This window comes from Pecten maximus, chromosome 5 (assembly GCF_902652985.1).
Source record: "Pecten maximus chromosome 5, xPecMax1.1, whole genome shotgun sequence".
In the NCBI taxonomy this organism is placed as follows: Eukaryota; Metazoa; Mollusca; class Bivalvia; order Pectinida; family Pectinidae; genus Pecten; species Pecten maximus.
In genome coordinates this window covers 36,881,512-36,905,847 of record NC_047019.1, presented here as the reverse complement: position 1 = coordinate 36,905,847, position 24,336 = coordinate 36,881,512, and the positions used below count along the sequence as shown (strand labels likewise).

The 24,336-nt window shown below is 35.6% G+C and overlaps 1 protein-coding gene across 1 annotated transcript; it reads right to left on the bottom strand.

Annotated features, from left to right (window-relative positions):
- Positions 1-4,953: 4,953 nt before the first annotated feature.
- Positions 4,954-21,413, bottom strand: LOC117327940. The gene is made up of 3 exons (XM_033885191.1): positions 20,559-21,413; positions 14,016-14,195; positions 4,954-6,825 (listed from the first exon to the last, which is right to left on the bottom strand). Exons 1-3 carry the CDS (start codon positions 20,616-20,618, stop codon positions 6,655-6,657), a joined length of 411 nt encoding a protein of 136 aa, XP_033741082.1. The 5' UTR covers positions 20,619-21,413; the 3' UTR covers positions 4,954-6,654.
- Between the last annotated feature and the right edge of the window lie 2,923 nt (positions 21,414-24,336).

Genomic DNA, 24,336 nt, shown 5'->3' with positions numbered 1-24,336 from the left:
TGATGTATGGTTTGGTTTACATACATATATTGTGATGTATGGTTTTGGTTATATGCAGATATTATGATGTATGGTTTGGTTACATATATATATTGTGATGTATGGTTTGGTTATATACCGATATTGTGATGTATGGTTTGGTTACATACATATATTGTGATGTATGGTTTGGTTATATACCGATATTGTGATGTATGGTTTAGTTATATACTGATATCGTGATGTATGGTTTGGTTATATACCGATATTGTGGTGTATGGTTTGGTTATATACCGATATTGTGATGTATGGTTTGGTTATATACTGATATTGTGATGTATGGTTTGGTTATAACTTATATACTGATATTGTGATGTATGGTTTGGTTATATACCGATATTATGATGTATGGTTTGGTTATATACCGATATTTTGATGTATGGTTTGGTTACATACATATATTGTGATGTATGGTTTGGTTATATACCGATATTGTGATGTACTTGTTTACTCTATTTCACCTCCTCTGACGACCACCAACATGTTTAACACGTGATTCCTTATCACTATAATTATTATACCCCCGCAACGAAGTTAGGGGAGTATACTGGAATCAGGTTGTCCGTCCGTCCGTCCGTCCGTAGACGCATTTTGTCAGGACAACTTCTCCTAAACAGATGGGCCAATTCCAATGAAACTTCACACAGATATTAATGATCATGTGTAGATGTGCATGCCACTCTCTTTTTTTTCCAAAATTATGGTTGCTTTGGCAACTGGTCACTATAAACAGGTTTTCTGATAAGATCCATAACTTTTAAGTTTGTCCGGACAACTCCTCCTAAACCGAAGGGCCGGTTTCAATGAAACTCCGCACAAATATAGAGGGCCATGTGTAGATGTGCATGCCACTCTCTTTTTTTCCAAAATTATGGTTGCTTTGGCAACTGGTCACTATAAACAGGTTTTCTGATAAGAACCATAACTTTAAGTTTGTCCGGACAACTCCTCCTAAACTAAATGGCCAATTTCAATGAAACTTCACACAAATATAGAGGACCATGTGTAGATGTGCATGCCACTTTTTTTTTCTCAAAATTATGGTTGCTTTGGCAACTGGTCACTATTTTACTGGGTTATCTTAATTAGCCTCTAATTAACAGTTCCAGTTCACCATTGACTCGTGCAGATTGCGGGGGTATTAGTCAGCCATCCTGGTGACAGTTCTAGTTTCATACAGTTTAAGACACATTGCAAACTGTTTTGTCATATGTTCCATGTACCGTCCTATACTAATAACAGACTGATGATTGATGTGGGTAAAATGGCTGCACATACTTTTACTTGGGATTAAACATTTGTAAGTGGTGGTTGCTGACGAGGTAAAACAGCATTCATTGAGGACTTAATAACTTACGGTTGTTGATGGAATAAAGCAGCATATTTGATGGCAGAAGAACTTTTTATTAATTGCTTATGACATTACTATTCCATTGTCTTTTTTGGCAAACACTGCTTGGTTTGTCGTTGACCAGCTTACATTTTCCGGGGATGTTCTGTACTTTATGTTTCGAAGGGAAAGAAATGTTGGTACTCGATCCTGCTGAGAACCTTTACTTCTCAGGGTTACGTCTTTCTGTATGCATTCATAGTATATGCCAACATTAGTTATTAATGTATTTTTGCTTTCAAAACAATGTTTTACCACAGGAATGGTATATTTCTATACAAAATTACCCTGGTCCTTGGTCTTTGTCAACTTTTGCTTTCACTTGTAACGATATAAGCTGACTTAGATGATCAATACATCTTACACCTGTTGGATTTATCAACATGCCAACGGGGATACATGTCAAATACAACCAGCTGACTTCTTTAAAGAAGCGTTTGATAATAAACGATAATCAACACAAAAATACGACTTGCCAACATATTGACTTGCTCGACACAGCGCCAGTGATATTTTTGTACTTAATGATATAAGTTTAAAAAGGGCCGGCCTGTTAACATATTTCATTTTAAAGAATTCATAATTATTTACGAGACTATTTTTTTTTTTTTTGGGGTTCCTTTATCAAGGTGATTTATGTGCGCATGATAGAACAATCTGAGACAATCTACTACATCTATTTAAATTGAAATAGGAATGTTCGCCTATATCCAGTTTGCGGACAAAAAATTGAGACTCGGCCATGAAATGTTTTCCAGGGACAGGTTTTCCGTGGCGACTGTCCAATGTGAAATGCTTAAAGCATTCAATTTGGCAGAATTTGTTTTACTTTGGAAAAACGTTCCACAGAATATACTGTCGCTAGGAACGAGAACCAGACAGTGCATTTAAATGGATGGGCAATCAATTTACTGGCGAAACGTATATTTTATGACAAAGAAATGTATTATTACGTAGCTGGTTCGACAAGTTAGCTGTCAGGACTGCGTGTGATTACCGTAATGACTACACCCTGCTGTCTGTCTCCAAAGCCATGCTTGGGCTGGGTCACGATAATGTCACGTCTAAATCTGATGCCTGCATATAACTTTATTATAGATCGAACGAAACATGACATGTAAAAGGAACATATATATTGTTTCATGTGGCGGTTGTTCATGTTTTATTCAAAGAACATTACCACCATTATTTTTGCAATAACATAGATTTGTCAATTTATAACATCATTAATGTGTAAGTTCAGTTAAACATTCTGTACGGGCCATTTAAATGTCGACTCCACACGTAACTAAGAATACAATATCAACCTCTCGCATTTATAAAAGGATGCCGTCTTATTTTGATAAGACACCCCCCCCCCCCCCCCACCCCCCCCCTTCCCATCCCAAAGATATTCCTTTGGAAATTCAAAACCAAAGAGGCCACCAGAAAGAAGGGGGTATTTATTAAAGATGTCCAACTTTAAAGAATATATGAGTATGTTTTACTCGTCGATTTCTCTTTGTATAAGTTCCATCTAGCAATTTTCCCTCTTAATCTTGGTGAGTGATTCAGATAAATATGTAGTTATAACGATGACATTATCACAGATAAATGACTACAATATCAACCTCCGATACAAGCTTATTGTGGCATTTAACAAATCACAAAGACAAATCGCCATGCCTTCTCCACTAATCCTCCAAATATCCAGCGATTTAATGTAAGATACTAATAATGTATTTCCCTGAATTCTGTATTCTACAGTGAGAGGAATATGTAATAATAACATGTCATATTAGTTTCAGTCACGTTAAACACATCTATACACATAGAAATTATAAGAATTCGACACAGAAAACACATTGTTTTGTTGTCAAGTTTCTAATGTGTATTGCTGGAGTAGCTTCAAGGCAATGATTTCCCATGTGATTATCTAGAAGAATTGATAAAATTTCGATCTACATCAACTTTTTTTTACTTTGTCTATTTCCCAGTGCACTGTTCTGTCATCAAGTACAATTTTTGTTTCCTCTAGCCACTTCGTCACCAGGCTTTTATAGTGTAGGTTTTCATTTTATATGGGCTTTTTGATATTCCCCTTAAGCGTTATTTGTTAATGTCTGAAATATGATAGGAATAAAATGGTATGATAGTATTTGTCTAACGTGAAATGTCTTTAAAATGTTGGAGAATGCTCACGTTTATGACGTACTGGTGCTATTAATTCCACATCGTGTACATAGCTAGTGATATTTAATATAATCGATAGTCCTATCTTGTCGTGAGACCGTAACAAACTTAACATGTAAATCACTTCCCGTGCTTTTAATTCAATGATTCCCAAAATCCTCTAAGTTTACACAAAACGAATTTTTATAGAGATTTAACGTCAAGTGACTACAATCATGGGGGATTCAGAGGCTTAAGCTTCAACATGAAATCTTTAAAATGATTCAAACGACCGCTCAAATGTTTTACTTCATAATACAAAAAGCGATATTTCATAATAACCTAATTTAATGTATTCGACTGTTAAACGGTTTTGTAAATGCATATTATTCAGATACACGTATTCATTGAAATGACCCAATCCTCATATTCCGCGATACCGAACGTTTGTGTAGAATGAGTTGGAATATTAAAGAGGAGACTTCTAATTAAAGCGAGGATATATTTACCGACTTTTTAGACTTAGTGGCCAAGCATATTGTACTTTATGTTCAAGAGGGGGTTTCCTGAGTGTTTACCTTCCACCCAATTCATTTGTCATTATACCTTTAGAAAACAACATTATGAAATGACGTTGATTACATTTCCGTATCATTATAATGCTTTCATTTGAAATATGAATAAATTCAATCAACCTGGTCATGTCATTTAAAATGAAAGAGAAACAGAGAGTGAACTAGAATTATGTGTGTTCTGATAGTATCTAAATATCAGAAAAACTTTCCAGCAAAAGAATGGCAAATACAATATTTGAAATGGAATTTTGGCGTGTTTTTAAAAAGTCTATTGCTTGTCCCTCTAAACACAATAATACCATTTCTATTTAGATAACTGCTTCAGCATGGAGCGTCTGTCTTCAGTTTAAATAATCAAATTAGGAAACACCATTTTCTTAAAAGATCGCATTAACCTACAAAAGCAATGCAATTACACGTTAACGCGATTTTGGAGATTTAAACGAGAATCACTAAGAACCATTCATTACGGAGCTGTTCGAATGTTGTCCCCTCTGGCGAAGACCCTGCAGCTTGTCCTCCATTAGGCAGTAGTGATGCTATAATGAGATCCACCGGAGAACCACAAGAGACCTGGACTTCTCCTGGAGGCGGACACAAATTAATAGATAATGCCACAGCAAAGTCACCTCCTTAAATGAATATTTCAAATATCTGAAAAAATGTAAAACATTTCGGAATAGAATTGAATCTTGAATGATTTTCATTTGAATTGTATTTTACTAAAGCACAACTAAAATGTTTAAAAAAAAGTCCGATTGCAGAAAATTCGTAAAATAAATACACGAAACAAACACCAACTTCAAATCGACTGATCCCATAGGGGAAATTCCGTTTTATTTCAATCATACCAATTCATTTTACATCTCAATTGCGTTAAGCACAACGTAATGTTTCTGAATTTTCGAGCGGAATGCTACATTTGGGTCACCTGATTGTCTCCAGTGTAGTAAATCTATCGGTCTAAAAGGCAGTGGTTCTACTGGCCTTAATGTTCCCACTACGTCCTTTTTTGGATCCAAGCAAATGCGAATTATATCCAAAAAGTACCCGTTCAATAGATACCAATTCGGAAATTAACGAGGTAAACATAAAGGAGGATATTAACTAATTGGATTGTCTTGTTCTTGGCAATGATTATCGGAGTCTATCAAACATTTAATGGCTTCTGCCGGGGAATTACATTGTGAACACAGTCTACAGATACACCTCTATCTTGTCCATTCATGTTAAAAGTTATATATCTATAAATAAATGGTAATTATCCAGCTATGCATGATATATTGAATCATATGAAGCTGATAAAGTCGATCTGATGCAATAATCATTACCTGTCAAACTGGTGCAGAAATGCCTGTCGAACCGGAGGATCATACAAAATTACACAATTTTTGATTAAACCATACAGGTAATCTGTCTGCAAAAGAACATACAATACTGCCATCATGAAGAATAGTAAAACATAGGACAGGAAGCACCGTGCTGGTATAATCTAGTTGTTGTTATTGACAAATTGACCAATGTTTGTCCATTACTGACCCCTAATGAGATTATACTTAGGGTACGAGAATCTGTCCTTGAGTTGTCATCCCGAGTGTCTGCGCTGTGTAATTATACCGATACATCCTCTCCACGTGGTCAGGACCACAAATAGGGGCCACTAACCCGTAATAGATTGGAGAGGATTTATTTGCATTACACTAGACCCATACAGTCAATAACGAAACGCAACATACACTTTATGTCCTCGCCACACTCCTGCCACGTAATCCGTCTCCCATGGTAGGCAAATTAAATTCAAGCGATTTTACAATTGCACATTATAGTTTTTCGGAAATCGAAGAAAGCATTGTCCAGCATCGGTTGTTATGTCGGCTGTTATATTATTTTATTGTGTCGATACCAAATATAGTAATTAACACGGTTTTAAATAATGGGAGAATATCATGGATATAAAAAAACACCTGCTGTAACAGCATGATAAAAGTCTATCATTAGGAATATGTCCTTCAGGTGATGTAGACATGCCATCTACTCATGTCCTATACATCGATCACTGTGCTGTTGCCAGGCTGGGCAGGACCAGGTGTTCGATAGTTGGTAATGAAAAATCAGTAGCTTTAGTCGGATATTTGTCTGATTGATGTCCGTGCAGAAATTGCCCATTTCTTTGACCTTGGTTATAATAAGCACCATCTTAGCTTTACAAACAAGGGATAGAATGAGCGCAAAAATATGGCGTGGTATGTTACGCCATATTACTGTATTCATAGACACAGTGACTCATACAGATTTGTGATACACTAATAGAGTGATTGTGGAAACATTGCTGTTAAATAAACAGTTGTCAAAGACTAATGAGAAGACTGTGCATACTTTTGTCTATGGATGCTGTTATCGACTGCTTTCAATTTGTGCCAATAAGACTTTATACCACAGCAACATGATTATGTCACTATGTCACTTCCTAAGTACCCTATGAAGGAGTATTCATGCGTGTCACCTTCGCATCATGCACTTTATGGTGAGTGCCACATCGTCCTTGTTGATGAACACGTTGAATTTGCTTCCCTCACAGCATACTCGGGCCTCGTATGTTATAAATGTCTCGTTGGACGACACCACCGTCTGGCCATGGTGGAGACATCTTGCTGATATTTTGGTCCTCGGCTGAAATAAAAAAAGGAAAAACCGAAATAGATAAACAAAATCTTTAATACTTTCAAGGCCTCTTCAAAAATACAAATTCTTCGGAGATTTATGACACAAAGGTTTTTATTCAGGAAGTTTCATATTTGCTTTACGAAATCCTGCGTGTTACGTTGAAATCCGATACGAGCCTAATTCATTAACAGCAAAGGTTAACTTGAACAAAAATCGATTTACTTAAGATATGGCCATGCACAGTGTATATATAGGATCGACTAAGTGATAGCGAGGATATGCTTGTTATACATTGCGTTACATAGCTATTGAGATGCCTCTTTTCGTCAACAGGTAAGGGAAGTTTCAAGATACATTTCAATGAAATACCCAATTTACGATCTTCATTTCCATTTAAACTAATCATATATATATAATTCATTTGACAATTGAAAGTTTTCGACGTCATTAAATTAGTTTTAGGATGTTATTGGTTCTGCTTTGTCTTTTTATTATATAATGGCAATTTGAGTTAGGAATAATAGACCCTGCTTTTCCTTGTATAATGACAATTTGAGTTAGGATAATTGACCTTGCTTTGCCTTGTATTATGACGATTTGAGTAAGGATAATTTACCTCGCTCTTCCTTGTATAGTGACAATTTGAGTTAAGATAATTTACCTTGCTTTGCCGTTGATCATGACAATTTGAGTTTGGATAATTTACCTTACCTTGCCTTGTATAATGACAATTTGAGTTTGGATAATTTACATCGCTCTTCCTTGTATAGTGACAATTTGAGTTAAGATAATTTACCTTGCTTTTCCTTGTATCATGACAATTTGAGTTAAGATAATTTACCTCGCTTATCCTTGTATCATGACAATTTGAGTTAGGATAATTTACCTTACTTTGCCTTGTATAGAGACAATTTGAGTTAAGATAATTGACCTTTGTTTTCCTTACACATGAACTTGTGTTCAAATGATACTGTGTCTATAGTGCCAATGCTGACCTCCAGTACCATATTAATGATAGTGTTATTATAGTTTTATATTTTGTTTTTATTATGTTCAGTAAAATACATCCGTATATCCCGGTCAATAATCCGAATCGTGACTTTTTGTATAAAAAACAAATTCAACAAGAATGATGTTTTATATTCCAAGGATGTTCCGCTGAGATTCACCTTCTGAAGGGGCAACGAAGGCTTTTCCAAGTAATTGGACAAAAACTTCGGATTAAATTGGAAACTTTAGTTTTATGGCTTGGAAATAAAAGTGCCATTAAGCCCCATGGGTGAGTTAAAACCAAGATGATGGGTCTATGTGCTTTCTTGATGCGGCACAACAAGGACAGAGCCGTTACTGAGTCTAGTCAACGTTTCCTGGCATACTTCTTGTAAAATTTAGATTACAGTTACAACGATACAGAAACATAATTAAACTATACTTAAAAAGGAGTATTAAATGTTTTGTATGTAAATAAGGCAAGGAAATCGATATGAGTGTATTGTCCCAATAATAGATCATACAGTGAAGAATCAAGTTGACCATTCCTTGGCGAGGATCTGTGTCCTGTTGTTGGGACCGTTACAGAGAAAACGTATTCGTATAGACTACAATAAAACGTCTTTGTCAACATCTTTATCGACAGATTCATTGTCCCTATAGCCCAATAATACAACAAAGACGAATTTTGCTAATTCTGCTTCCTATTGTAATATCCTTGGTACAATATTTCATTAGAAATGTTGCTGAAACACCATTCCAAGTCACGGAGGCTACATAGCCCAGTAACGATTATATTTGTATAAAAAAGGAATTCTGCCCACTTTAACATCTATTAAACTAATGCCATTCACTGATGGCTTCTATGAAATTTCCATGATATCCCATTTCCATTTTCTCGCGATTATATCTGTTTTATGTTAATTTCATCCAATTAAATGAATAATGAGACATGTAAAGGATACGGATAGTACTTATTATTTGCATTTTGAAGATATCACTTTTACCACTGACATACCAGAACGGTATATACAAACACTCCACTTGATATTGAAAATCATCTTGTCACATAAACATTTCTGTTGGTATATTTAAAACGCTAGTTATTTAAAGATGTATGATCACAGATCACAATTGTTTATAGAAAATGTATACACTTCTAATTATTCAGCGCCGTCTCCATGCGAACAATATCAATGGGAAGACGGGTTGACACATAGGTACACGCATGTCTATGTTATATACTCCAACGTTATACAAGGAGATTGATTTATTATTCAATTAATGGTAATACTATTATATCGATGTGGGTAATCTGAAATTGTATTTACAAAATGTTAACAGTGTTATATTTCAAAAATGTTGACATCGGATTAATTCTATTTTCGTTAAAGTTAGGATATGATGTTTGGTATATCCTATTAGCACACAGCTAAATCACTGACAGTAAGAAAGAAAGGACCCCGCCTTATCGCTATTAATTTCCATGTGGCAGGAAAAAGTAAAACTCCAAAACACGTGTGTAACAAAAGACACCACTGCTAAACAACTTACAACATGGGTAAAAATGTTGCCCTAGAGAGCCACAGAAAAACTAAAATGACTGAATATGGTTAAAAATCATATTTAGTAACAGGAAGTGATAAAATGAACATTCATTGTAACAGACAATACCAACGCCTGAATAGAGGAACATTTTTCCTAATGCTCACACACAACAACATTCGTGATTATGGTAATGAACCAGAGAAAAAAGAAATTAAAGCAGATTAAAAACAATCTGGAAGGACAGATAAACAGACAGACAGGCAGACAGAAAGACAGAAAGACAGAGGAACAACATATTTCTGCAGTTTCTCCTTAGTTAATTTGACAAGCGTGCTGGTATGTCAATGCATTATTATGTGTTTCCTTACCCACGGTAGTGTTAACTTGGTAACTGTATTCTGTATACATCAAAAAGCGCACAGTGAAGCTTTTCTCCATTACCAGAAACCAGGTGTTCATTAACACGGACGACACGCAGGGAACAGTAGCCCAGAGACATTGTTGTTACCGAACACCATACATCCTTATTTCAATTTGAAAAACTGGATTAGGTTTAACAATTGGAAGAAACAATTGAAAGCGGGTTATGCTATTTTTGTGGAGAAAATAGAATTACATTGCATATCAATTTCCCGTATTTGAGTAAATAGCTTTCAGTGGGTATTACTGTAGCATCTCAGATCCAAGTAAGGTTAGCTTAGTGGCATACACGCTGTAATTACTTTTACACATCAGCGAATGATATTGATTAGGATAAGAAAAACATAGAAATGACTGACATCATATCAAACGAGTTTTTTTTTTATGTCAAACAAACAGACAGGGTCTATGCTACTTCAGATGTCGGGCATGAAATCAGTTCTAAAAGATAGCGAGGCTGACTGTTCTTCTATTACTACGGAAATAATATTTAGCCCGCACACTCGCCTCACCGCCACGCATGATATAATTAAGGAAATGGTTCCTATACCGCCGTCCGCCATTTTACTTTTGAATTCCTACCAGATCCTGCATGCTCTCGTGGTAACATCACAACTAGTGTAATCTCCCCAAACATAAATTCACTACCATCAATCTCAAACCCGAAATATTGATCCAGGTTGTCACACCTAAACCAGTTTTTGCTTATTTATTGAATGTAGTATCTGCACCATTGATCTGAAATCGTTCATCAAAGGCATAAATCGACATTATCTTTTCTATTTTCAGCCTACGTAAATTTCGTTGAAAAAACACACCAAGTAAATGGTTATTTAATGGGCATGGAAAGTGGCATGAACGACGTGACGTTATGATATATGGTTTGTCACGTGCAGGGAACATGTTCGGCTTAATAAGTATCCACAAAATGGATGATCTGGAGATTGACGAGTGATTTATGTAGCCACTACATCCGTTACAATGAGTATTGTCTCGACTCGCCTCTGGAACTACTATTACGTAATGGACACTCCGGTGGTAACTTAAGTGAACTACATCCAGATAAAGTATTTGATATTTCTATAACGACCATTCAAAGGAATCGACTTTATGTGTCGCTAAATCGCGGTTCTTGACTTGTACCTGACGCGCTACTTACCGCGCTACTTACCGCGCTACTAGACGCACTCTACTAGACGAGTTTTTTTTATAATCCAATTGCATTATAAGGCTACTTTACCTCCAGATCTAGATTTTGACATTTCCTAGAATCTTTCCGAAGTCTTTTTTTTTTTTTTTTTTTGATATCTGCTATGTATCAACATATTAAGCCCTTATCATCACTTAAGAGCCCTAGAATGACGAAAACATTGCATGAAACATTATATTTTTTAATACTACTGTGTCTAACTCTGTTTTCGGTTTCAAAATATGCCAATTCATTATTGCGTGTCTTTAGAACAATCCATAAGTAAACAGTCAATTTCACGCGTTGTTGAAATACCACAGAAAAAACATTGATAATACATGTACGTTAAAATTATAAATTCCCAATCAAATTAAGTTAATTATTGATTTCTACCAATACGAAAAACGGAAACTTGCTTGTTAAGCTAGATTTATGTTAGATGCCAGGTTTTCTGTAAAAATAACAAGCATATTTTCCAACCAGGGAAGCAAACAGTTCTACATGCTACCGTTCATTCATTCTCGTCATCCTGACCTTAAATTCGGCCATGGTAGTGTTACATCCATGCCCTCTTCTACTGTAGAAACGTAATTGCATAACAAAATCATCGAGTTCATGATACTTTTCCTCCCGGGGTCAGTAATTCAAAAGGTGATACGTTTATCCATTCACTTTATTACTGAATTATCTTTTTTCTTTTACATCAAAATATGTATGTTCCTTAAAATAGACAGGAAGGAAGAGACTTTCACGATTTGTTTTATCAAGCTAGTTTTACAAGAAATTATTTTATTGGGATTTTGTTGTTAAGCTGCGATGAGCCTTTTCAAACAGCTGGGTCCTGAATTCTATGTTGTATCATGTATTGGTTTTTTACCGACTTTACTCCCTCCTTTGTTTTTTTCCCAAATATTGGACTCCAATACAATTATTCCACACACAAGCAGACGGAGAAATAAACACAATTAAATATTATATTGTTCTACAGCATGGTGGGGTACAGAAGGTTCATTCTGGACACTCACTGAGAGGAGTAACTACTACTACCCGTTGAAAATAATTTCCTATTCTGCCGTCTGATGGAGTAACGTAATGTCTAAAATGGAATGATTGGTACGAAACATAGTTTTTGAAAATGTAACACGTTTCAATGCCGAAGGAATATGACACCCATTCCAAACAGTTCCATATTTCGTTTTTCAAGGACATTTTGTGTGCAAAAAATACAAAACCCATTTTAAAAGTTGCAAATATTTCCATTAAGACATCACAGGAAAGTTTTTTTATGGAATAACAGAGCAGAATTGAATGTGCCGCCACAGAGCGCTATGAGCTCTGGAGATGTGTAAAGTATGACAAGATCTAGTTCTGGATGACACTGAACATAACGAGCCTTTGGTTTCATACTGTCAGCATCATTCCAAGTGTGAAGAGAATTATGATGGTTCTATATGGAACACAATTATGTGTTTACACGACTGTCAAACGCCAGTTCCTTTGAAATTAAGAAAAATCACCGAAGAAGGATTTTACGAAGGACAAACATTAAAAAAGGGGATCCCCCCCCCCCCCCAAAAAAAGAAAAAAAAAAAAGACAAAACAAAACTTTTAATATGAAATTAGAAATGAATCTTTACATGGAATGTCTATTAATGAAGACGGCGCATTATGCAACTGTTCCGTATTGTCTGACAGGTATGATCCTCAGCGGCAGTGATGGATGCATGATAAAGTTTAGCTAGTAAAATATTTACGAAGATATAATATTGCGTCATAATGTTTGCATTGTCACAAGCCAGATTAATCTGAATCAATGATTTAAAATCGCTGAAGAGCCCGAGCACCTGGTCCTATTCTCTATTTTTTCAAATATCTCTTTCGAATTTGTCTTTGTTGTGATATTGTAATATTTGCGACAATCATACATGTATCCCAGATAGGAAGCGTTTAAACATATGCGCTACTTATTTTTCTGGTATCAATTTCATAATCCTAATTCACGATTATTATGATGGCTACCGTACTCGGGCACCACATTTTCCTTTTTCTATTAGAGACATTTCGACGTTCCAGAAACCTTGCAAATAATTCATAACACAGATAATTGAAATATTCTTTTCTTTCCCTATCCAGTAACATTTTGCAGAGATGTCCTTGGAAATTGATTTACTTCTGTCTAGGAATTCTTATCTGCTGCTTTAAACTTTCGGAAGTTCACATGCCACAATATTAGTGATAAGATTGTTCTGAAATGAATCGGACGTTTTCATAAACACTTTTAAACTAACACATAATACACGACAAACTCATAACGAAATGTGTTAATGACTGTCCAGGAAGTACCAAGACGATATCACCTTAATCAGAATGTGTAAGTTTTCAATTAAGCCTGTTACACAAATAATGAGAACTGAAGTAAACCTGTATAACAAGTATTGTTCTATAACGTTTTACTTTCATGTTCTAAAGCATAGCATAGGTAAACGGATTTCCATAAAAACGAAAAAAGTAATTTTATTCTCGCGAACTGTTGAAATCGTTGTCAATGGGCCTTGGCTTGTTGACGTTTACTATTGTTTCTTTGAGAATATGACAATAAGGGAAGTCCGTATGAGTACTATTTAACATGACCAAACCCACCACATACAATGTACGGTATGTGGGAACAAAGAATTTGAAAGCGAAAAACATCGGTTTACGGGAACTAACATGTTACGGCGTGTTTCATTACATTTTATACCAGAACTTGGGGCGACTATGAACGTTAAACATGATAAAACCATTATCATAAAACAATAATAACAAATACTGGGGCCCAAGATTATAAACAACCAACAACTTCCATGTAAAAGTACTTTTAAAATAGCAGCGCAATTCCTTTAGTGAAGACCGGAAAACCTTGGTTCATTATATCGACTTGAATGTAACAGAAACGAAGTCTCAAACTTTATTGTAAGATGTTATTTGATCAACATGGATATGTAAAAGTACTTTAGTCAATTAATTATCACTTTTATCAACTTATAGGATATGAAAAACTATGACATACCAAACACCGAAAACCAAAGCCGAGGGCGTAGTTGACTGGTACAACAGCGACCATCTCCGTCCGGTCACAGCAACGCATGCTAGAGCACGGCATATGTGTCATATTGCTGGCGAAAGCCAGTGTGCCATTACAGCAAGTCTTGTCCTCGTCCGAGTAGCCCCTTAGTTCGTACCGGTACAGCTGCAATACATATATATTTAGTGTTCATTTCCCTATACAAAACTGTTTAGTAAATGTAAAATATATTTTAATCATAGATTACAATTGACCATTCTATCCTTTATATGACAGTATAATATTGTACAAAATGGAGAGTTTCTTTCGTTTGATGATGGAGAAAGAACGGGAATTGTTTTCTTACACAGGGATGCATACCACAAGAAGGCCTTCATCATACACGTTTGTTGGTCATCCAGCGATACAACTTTCGTTAACTTTTTTTTATTTTTGAGAAACCAATTAACAAAATAATTTGTTTTGCAGAGATTCCATTTATATAACTGAGTTGATATAACATCAATATGCGTAAACATGTTCCCTGTTACGCCTTTATGCCTCATTCTCGGTTTCGTGTATAGCGCAGCCCTAGTTTTTGTAAAACGCCCGACCTGTTAAGTCAGTTGATTCGAAATCAACGATCTTGTTCGAAATTTCAAGATTTCTCTGAAAGCTGTCGATTATAACTGGAAATGTTATAGTGATATGACTGTCATAATCAATATTTTATTGGAAAATACTTAATTTCCTGGTTCGGTTCGAAATGACGTTCGACGTGCTGCGTATCCATATATATATGTGGTGGTTCTGTAGTCACCACCGACATCGTCGATTTCAGAAAGTTACACGACCTGTGTTTGACCTACATTTACATAAACTTTGCCGTCATCGACGTAGAAGAAGACGCTTACCCTCTCTGGACACATGGTCTTATCTTACCGTTTAAAGACGATTTATAATTTGCATGCAATTGTAAGTAAATAACATATTTGTCTTCTATTGACATGTCTCTTTAATACTTTGTGTATACGTTATGAATGCATTTTGAGTTTCATATATCACCCTGTTTAAAGTATGTTTGTTTATTATATTTCACAAAATAAAGCTTACTTGTGTCAGATTTTATATCATTATCGGTATACATGTATATGGATATAGCAACTGTATCCAAATATTTCAGTAATCTCTTAACATGCCCGTACAGACATTAGTGACTTGGTCTTTTTATCAGCAGACCGTTCGTCTCTGATCTCTAAGTTTCTTAACAAATCCTCCAGTTGTAATATTCTTCCAGTTTTGTGTTAACTCTGTGAAACAACATGCAATAGTAAATCTCCGTTTGCTAAATTCACCGAAAAGCAGTCTTTGATGGATTATTTGTTAAAATGTCCAATTCAAGGGACGTTTGTAAAAAAAAACATTGGAATACATGATCTTTTAAGGTAAAATATGTGTCTGCTGCCCTGGAATAGTTCCACTCCTACAGTTTATGTATCAGTGGCTGATATCAAACTGCTTTTGATGAGGCTCTAATGGTTAATTAGATGCGAATGTTATGAGCATGTTAATTTTAAATAATTTTTAAAAACAGCGGTGCATTTTGAAAATATCGAAATGTTAACAAATCTAATTAAACTGTTAAGGAATTTCGGAATATTATTGAACAAGGCACAAATGTATCCTTTTTTCCTGACGTACGAGAAGATTGGTAAGACGAGATGAAGCCTTCGAGCTCTCGTTAAAAATAGTAATTAGCGCCAACGGCTCGACCAATTTTGAAGCACTTTACTAGACTTACCGGTACATACCCTCCCAGCTGCCTCTACTTATTTTTAGTTATAATGTCAGGGGTCAGTCCGGCTGTAATTACGTCCAAACATAGAGCTTTAATATATAGGGACTGCCTGGCCAATTACTAGGTATGGCAATATATAGTTCATTCAGCAAGCCATTCGTACGGTAGAACAAATGTTTCGTCATGGCAAAATGACTCAAATTCGATCTCTCCTCCAATGAAATTGTACTATTCATGTACCTTCAGTGTTACTGTTCATATTGGTTGATGTTATTGCGGAAGCTATTTGTTCTGCTGTTATTATGAAATAATGTACTATGTTACAAAACGGATGAATCTTATTTTTGCATGTCATTTCGTTTAAACTTTGCACCATAGAACTATATCATTTTCAAATTAAGTAATCTTTCGCTTTATGCTTTGATATTTCAAAATGTGTATTCAAAGGGAAAAAGAAATCTTCTAATACTTTTCGAGTGTGTTTGATTTATATATGTCTAGTAGCGTATGCACACCAGTTATGTATATGATTTCTACATTATATAGACTCTCCAGCCTATGTATTTTGTTTCTAGTTGCGCCTTGTGTGTAGAATGTTCTGTAAAACAGATCGTGTAGTATACACTATGACTATGAATTCGTACACCTTGCCTCATACAAAAGCAACTAATGGACCAGGGAGGCCTTGGTGCCGAATGTTTTCTTGGGTCGAAGTTTATCCCCATCCATCATGATCCGACACTAAACCTCCAAGGAGACGCTACCAAATCTCTCCAAGCCTCAGTAAAAGACATAAACAACGCCTCGGACGCCACAAACCTGTACTTTGATGGGCCGACAGGGTTGGCAGGTCTGTCATTGTCTGTGATATAATCCCAGTTCTCAGTAAATGCTAGTTTATACAGAGTATGAATACATATCTCCTGCCACGGGATAGTGAACAAACACTACGGTATCGATACAATGTTTAATTTGCGTTTGTGGAATATCCTTGCAGGAATGTTTATCTTCTTCAAATATACATTCATGCAATACCATTAAAAGACTACTGCATGGCTACACGCTTCTACTGCACGTCCTCGTTCGGTCATATATCTAGTATTTCAGTTAAGTTGTAATTTTTATACATGTCTATTACACTACAGTTTTAAACTGACATTACGATCACCTATAATCAAAGACATCTCAGTGTTTACTAGGATTACTGTAATTTTCTACCAGAGTCTGTAAGATAAGAAGAAATATTTTAATTTTTTGCTTTACAAAAAAATGTAAATTGTTTTCGCCGAGACAGTTTCAATTGCACAGCTTTGAGAACTTCCTTTACTCCCAGAAAAAAACAATTATCTCTAACTGGTTATTAGAATGTCTGATGCGTATTGACTCTCATTGAAATCTTCAACTTGTTAATAGTCTATAATTAACAATCAAGCTTTGTGGTCTATATATTGGTACACGTTGTGCCCTTTTCAAGCTAATTTGATGGTGTTATACGTATACATGCTGGTTAATTAACGACTTAGCATGATCTTGATTTATAAACCAAGCATATATCATTATAGGCATATTTTCATATTTATTGGTCCTACCAAAAACTGTCGAAGACAGCAACAAACTTTTCACCTACCGACACATTACCGTAACAAAAGTATCACCTTTTACCTGCGATAAAAATAGAAACATAAAACAGACATACTTATTTTATAAGGACTATGATGAAGTCAAATGTTTTGTGTTGTAAAGTTCAGATGGCACACGTATCATTCAATGCATTAACGCTGGTTATTCAAAGGATCACAGGTGAGTACACGTATCGGAGGTATGTTGAAAATGAAAATGGATGTAGCATAAGAAACACGAATAGCACAATAAACACCATCAGTAGCCGTGTTAGAAGTAAGCATTTCTAGACATATGGAATTCTACAAAATCTATAGGAGAGAGCCATTCTATATCAGATGTGTTGAGAATCAGGAACTCTGCAAATATATAGGAAAGAGTTAGTCTGTATTAGTTGCATCAGGAATAAGGGATCTACAAAATCTATAGGAGAGAGTCACCCTATACAAGTTGCGTATAGAATAAGGAATCCTTCAAAATCTATAGGAGAGTAAACCTGTATCAGTTTCGTTAGGAATAAAGAATCCTAATTGTACATGTAATCATGTCATAAATGATGACACATTCATCATTCTTGTGACGGGATTGTTGTAATATGTATATTGTACAGTTTTTTAGTACATGCATGTTATATACGAGCCATATATTTCCTTAAGGCAGTAATCTCGTTTGATATATTGGAATTATCTGCCCTTGTGTCCAATAGAAATCCTCTTCCGTTAACGTCTGTCCATAACAACGTTACCTGCAGCCGCTAGTTAAGGACATCGTAGATCTTATTTGTTCTTTTTGACGGCATGCTTTGCGTGCCGACGTACATTTCCTTTGGGAATGATGGCCGAGCAAAGTGAAAACGACAAGCCTACGAAAGCATACATCATTGTTATTCTTTAAACATTGAACTTTCTTTTTTACAGCGGATTGATTTCAATCTATCGTGCTCACCAATTCTGAGTGGCAATTTGTATCAGTTTCTGTTGTACGCGATAAACCTGTCTTTGCCAATTGCATCATTAGGATAAACTGCTGTTACACATAACACTGCGGGTCCCGTGATGTCCTGCTCGGAGTGAAACAATGAATAACTACTAAATTCACTAACGAATCCGTCAAGAGACGGAATGCAAATACATTTTTCAATGTTAATTATTTAAATGTTAAAAATATATGTTATCTGTGTCATTTCTATTCATTTAGAATGTTAAACGGAAGCTGTAGATCATTAAATACAATTTATATAGCAGCATATAGTTGCACAATACAGAACATGTTTAAACACTTATTTTGAAAAGTGATATTACTGTTACACATTTTACGTCACTTCCGTGAACTCAACCAATGAAGCCTTCTGATATGTCTTTCTCATCTACCCGTAACATTGCGATCTGTCACTCATGCGATCATAAATACTAAGTTGTAATCGAGGAAGATGGAAATGACAGCCATAAAAAAAACCTCCTGTACCAAAATGTTACGTGTCTTCCCCTTAAAGTTTTCACAATACACAAACATTTTTATTTCTACAATACAATGAAAAGACACACCGTCAAACACCCTACTGTAAACAGCTTCGCGTGACGTTCAAATCCCTGTCAAAACATGGATATACACAGCATCACAAGAGAATATTTGATATAGACATGGAATCTCAATGTAAATGTTTGTTGGTGCCACATTATATAATTCCGCAGCCAATGCCGTGTATTACTCTTATACCTGTTGCGACACCGGTGAATCAAATGCTAAATGAAAAATTGTATAGACAATAAAGTGTAAATGAGAGATGAAAGGTAATACTTTTTAGTAGTAGTAGTAACGACACCGTAGCCTAACAGTAAATTAACAATTTAGTCATAGCGAACATTAACACCGAAACCTAACAGTAAATTAACAATTTAGTCATATTGAACATTAACACCGTAACCTAACAGTAAATTAACAATTTAGTCATAGCGAACATTAACACCGTAACCTAACAGTAAATTAACAATTTAGTCATAGCGAACATTAACACCGTTACCTAACAGTAAATTAACAATTTAGTCATAGCGAACATTAACACCGTAACCTAGCAGTAAATTAACAATTTAGTCATAGCGAACATTAACACCGTAACCTAACAGTAAATTAACAATTTAGTCATAGCGAACATTAACACCGTAACCTAGCAGTAAATTAACAATTTAGTCATAGCGAACATTACAACCGAAACCTAACAGAAGGTTAACAATTTAGTCATAGCGAACATTAACACCGTAACCTAACAGTAAATTAACAATTTAGTCATAACGAACATTACAACCGAAACCTAACAGAAGGTTAACAATTTAGTCATAGCGAACATTAACACCGTAACCTAACAGTAAATTAACAATTTAGTCATAACGAACATTAACACCGTAACCTAACAGCAAATTAAGAATTTAGTCATAGCGACCCTTACAACCAAACCTAACAGAAGGTTAACAATTTTGCGTTAATGAATATTACCAGTGTAACCTAACAGTAGGTTAACCATACAGCTAAAACAATCAGTCATTGTAATCTTACAATGTATAATATCTTGTATTGAAATACAAAGTTGTTATGAAATATACCAAGTATATAAAAAGTACATCGAAACCAACATGACTGTGCAGTATTATACTACTATCAGAACTATGCAAGTTGTAAAATATGACAACACTGTGTACTGTAATACAACTGTATGCTTGGTATTACAATATCATTATAATCTACCATATACTGTAGTCATACATGCATAGAAAAAAGATAATGTTAATGCTAAAGGATGAGATTGACAAATATTTGTCAATATTAGTATTTAATTTCACATGAACATTTTTGTAATCTTTTTTTTTTTTATCAAATTCTCACTTTTCACAATCACCAGTAAAATACAGATACCGATTAAGATGTTTGTGTATACATAATCGTTCTATAAGAAATATAAACACCGAAATCGATAGACAGATACGGATGCGCGATCAAAGAAAGATATCAAGTTCTCTTCACAAGATAAAGGAAGATTTGCATGGAAATGTTAGACGAAATATAAAACTACTACTCATCCATAAGACACAATAAATAGTTTTAAATCACACCATTCAAAAATAAACAAGACAACTTACCACAGAACATGTTGTGACCACCAGAGAGGTCAAGGTTATCAGAATTGCACCAAACCACATGTTGCGTACATCTCACATCCGGTGGTTCCTCTTTGGCACTTCCGGTGCGTTATAGTTGAAACGAATAATTCTCAGAGTGACATCAGGAGTCAGGCCTGTGTATGACTGGCAATCTGAGAGGCGTCCCTCAGATCAGGGTTTGGAGAAAGTGAGGGCAAACGTCGATGTTCGTCCTACGGTCACAGACGATGCAAGTCGGAGAAAAATCCACCACAACCGTAAACACATTATATTGATTTCTGATTTTCAATAATTTGCAACAAAATCGCAAATGCGTATGAAGCCTAAATGAGTCATTAGATATATTTATAATTCCTTCTTCCCGGTAAATGGTTGGACCGGTATTAAATTTTCGATTTGCGTCTACAGACGATAGAGGCTTTCTGCGCCCGAACTGATTGACAAACCAATATTGTCAAATTGAATATCAAAAGCAGTGCGGCACAAAAACAATTAGAGAAGCTTTTAGCCGCCGGCTGATGGTGAACGATGGCCAGGAAGAGTTAGTATTAGCGAGAGTGTCCGTCTTTACACGGCTACACATTGGTCAGATGAACAGTAATGGACCGCCACTCACTGGACAAGTTGTCGAGAGAGGCACAGCAGAACGAAGTCACTACAGGAAATGTCCCGGACATCACAGATTGGTCCCATACGTTTCACGCGTAAGACACATTTATGACACCCTGTACTAACAGGCACTGATGAATTCCTGTACAGACGTAATAGGAAGGTACTGTCACTACGGATACTTCTGTGACACCAGTAACCAACAATACGCCTCAACCCTGGCACCGAATGGAGCTAATGTAGAAGTCGATCGGGATACCATGGGATATGGAGCACTTATAAGCACTCCGGTATACTTGTGAACTTGGCACCAAATGTGACGGGGCCAGATTTAATATCTGGCTAACGTTGATTGGGACGAACACGCACAAACACACAAACCGCTCGCTGTAATACATTGGGAACGACCCAATATTAATTCGACTGCTTGTGTACTTATATGGTGGCACTGTTGTATATCTGGAGTCCAGTCTTACCAATGCGGGATTTATCGAGAGATTGATGAAGCAATTTCAGCATCCTGTAGATAAAACCATGTTATCTCTGGCAGGTTTTATAACATTACAGCGGATTCAATAAAGTCAGCAAACTTCTTCGTCAAAATATCCATCATTCAGCCACAGATTACACTGAATTATCGGTTAAAGTTTCAATCATCTATCGAATATATATAACACATAGATAATACCACCACAATGTTCCTCACGAGCTTAACATGAGTGCTGAATACCGATGTGACATCTTGATTGATATCGCCCAGTAAACTTTCGATCCGCTCACTAACGTAGAATTAAATCCTGGTATATTGACTATGAAACCATGACGTGTCAATTAAATAATTTCAATACAGATGGTGTCGTATACATTTAACGAAGGTTTTATTGTTTTAATGGGAAATGACAATTCTGTCCGTGTCTTCACTGTCAGCATACTTTTAGTTTAAAATCTGATAAGTGTCAACCTTTAACTTATTATGTACATTATGTCATACCTCATCAGTACGAACGCAGTCGTTTTGACTAATATGCGTCGCTTTTATTAAAAACAACTCTATTCAGATAACCTCACAAGTCAATGGATCCAAAGTACTTTATAGACCGCCTTAGTAATGGTTTGACTTACTTAATTCCTATTGATTTCGTCGAACCAATGAATGTAGATGTAGATAACATTTCAGTAAGAATACCAAAGAAGATTTATAAGTACTAGGTTTCAAATGTTCTAAACCAGTGCTAGTCTGTCATGAGTGATGCTGATAAATGGTGAAATGATGACGCATACACATCACCATGGAGATAACGACACCAGGAATGCCTACTTTCCCCCAACATCGGTGAGAACTTTCCCAAAGATTCAGTCCCATGATATATATTCTTAAATAATGTTTCAGTATACAGAAGAAATGGAGGCAAATGCTTCACCCGATCGATAAAATGTGCAAAGATGTAGATTTAGAGACACAATAAAACACTTGATAACAGATGAACGTTATCCATCTGCAGACTTACGAATACATGATCATCAAACACAAACACACACATATGTAAACTATTCAACAAGGTAACATCGAAATATCGATTAATGTTCTTCTGAATTGCAATATTGAGATGATGAAACTTATTGAGAATTATAAGATTTTATGAATTCAGATTTTGTTCTTTCTTTTCGAGTGTTTTGGTGGCCTCCTGTCATCAACACTAGGACTTAAGTGCATCACTGACGAGTCCTACAAGGACGAAACAGTAGCAGTCTAATTCGTGTTGGTTTTAAAGGATCCTCCTCTAAATTTGTTTAGACGATATTACTGTAATATATTGTTTGTCTTTTGTACACTTCTTTCACAACTTGGTGATATATAGGTACTGTTTATTATAATTATACTTCAGAATCACTTTATAAGTAATGTATTAGATTAAAATGATAGATAAATGAACCACACAAAACCGTTGATAGTATACCCCTGGGCATGACGAAGTCTTCTCCAACAAATCAGTATCAAGCTCTTTAATAACTTTCAGAAGTGATTTCTAATGTAAAGATTTGTTAAAAAAATAAATCATATTTTGTGGATATTTTAATAGCTCAATCATTTAGAAGCGCTAATGCACCTCTGTCAAATGAGCTCAGTATTGTCGGTCTTTGCATAAAACCATATTGGAATGAGTATTGCTGTTCATGTTATGTGCAGAACAAGAGGGTTGAATTACAAAAGATCAGTTTAATGAAATACAGAAGATGAGACAATAAATAACCCTACGAGACATAAAAATACGTGATAAAAACTTGCTATCCATATCGTATTGTTCCCCATACCGACCAGACTGACGAATACTGTGAAGAAGTCATGCCGTCAAGCTGGTCGATATACAATTCTCAATCATATTGTATTTACAGGTAGGTCAAAGCGGTAGGGTAATCAAGTTGCATGATGTGTTTTCAACGACATAACATAGAACGATAAACTACAGTAAAACAATGAAATCATTTTATGGCTCTACCTTAGGATATTGAGGTCCCTGTCGTCAGTTGATGCATAAAATGATAATGAGGCGATGACGCAGTTAAATAGTTTGATAATTATTACTAAAATAGATAAAGGAAGAGTTCGTATTAAGGGATCAGCAATACATTCATACAACATTACATTAAAATTAACATATGGAAGATATTATATTTTACAAACTTCCAACAAATTTATTTATTTAAAGGTCAGATTTCCAAGTTTGTGAGTAATTGTTATTCAAGGTATATCCCTAGCGCGTGTCCTTACAGTGTGGATCAAGGCAGCAATCTCCGTGGAGGTGTACCTGACGTTCCCCACACGACAGGTGATTGTGTGTATAATTAAACAACAGCCTCTACAAACTTCACTCTATGTTAGTTCCACGTCTAATGAATGTCTTCAAACGGAATTAAAACCGACTGATCCATGCGTTCTTTTCAGCGTTCAATTTCAAAAATTTAATCAAGGAGATTGCCAAAACAGCCCGCTGATAAGCCGTAGTAACGAACACTTATTTTTGCGACAGCCACTCTTTTATTGACGTAATAAAGACAAGCGATGCGTGATTGTTTGAAGAATTGGTTAAATTCAATATAATTACCTGCGTTGAATATGTTTGGGAAGGCCCAGCATACATTAAAGACT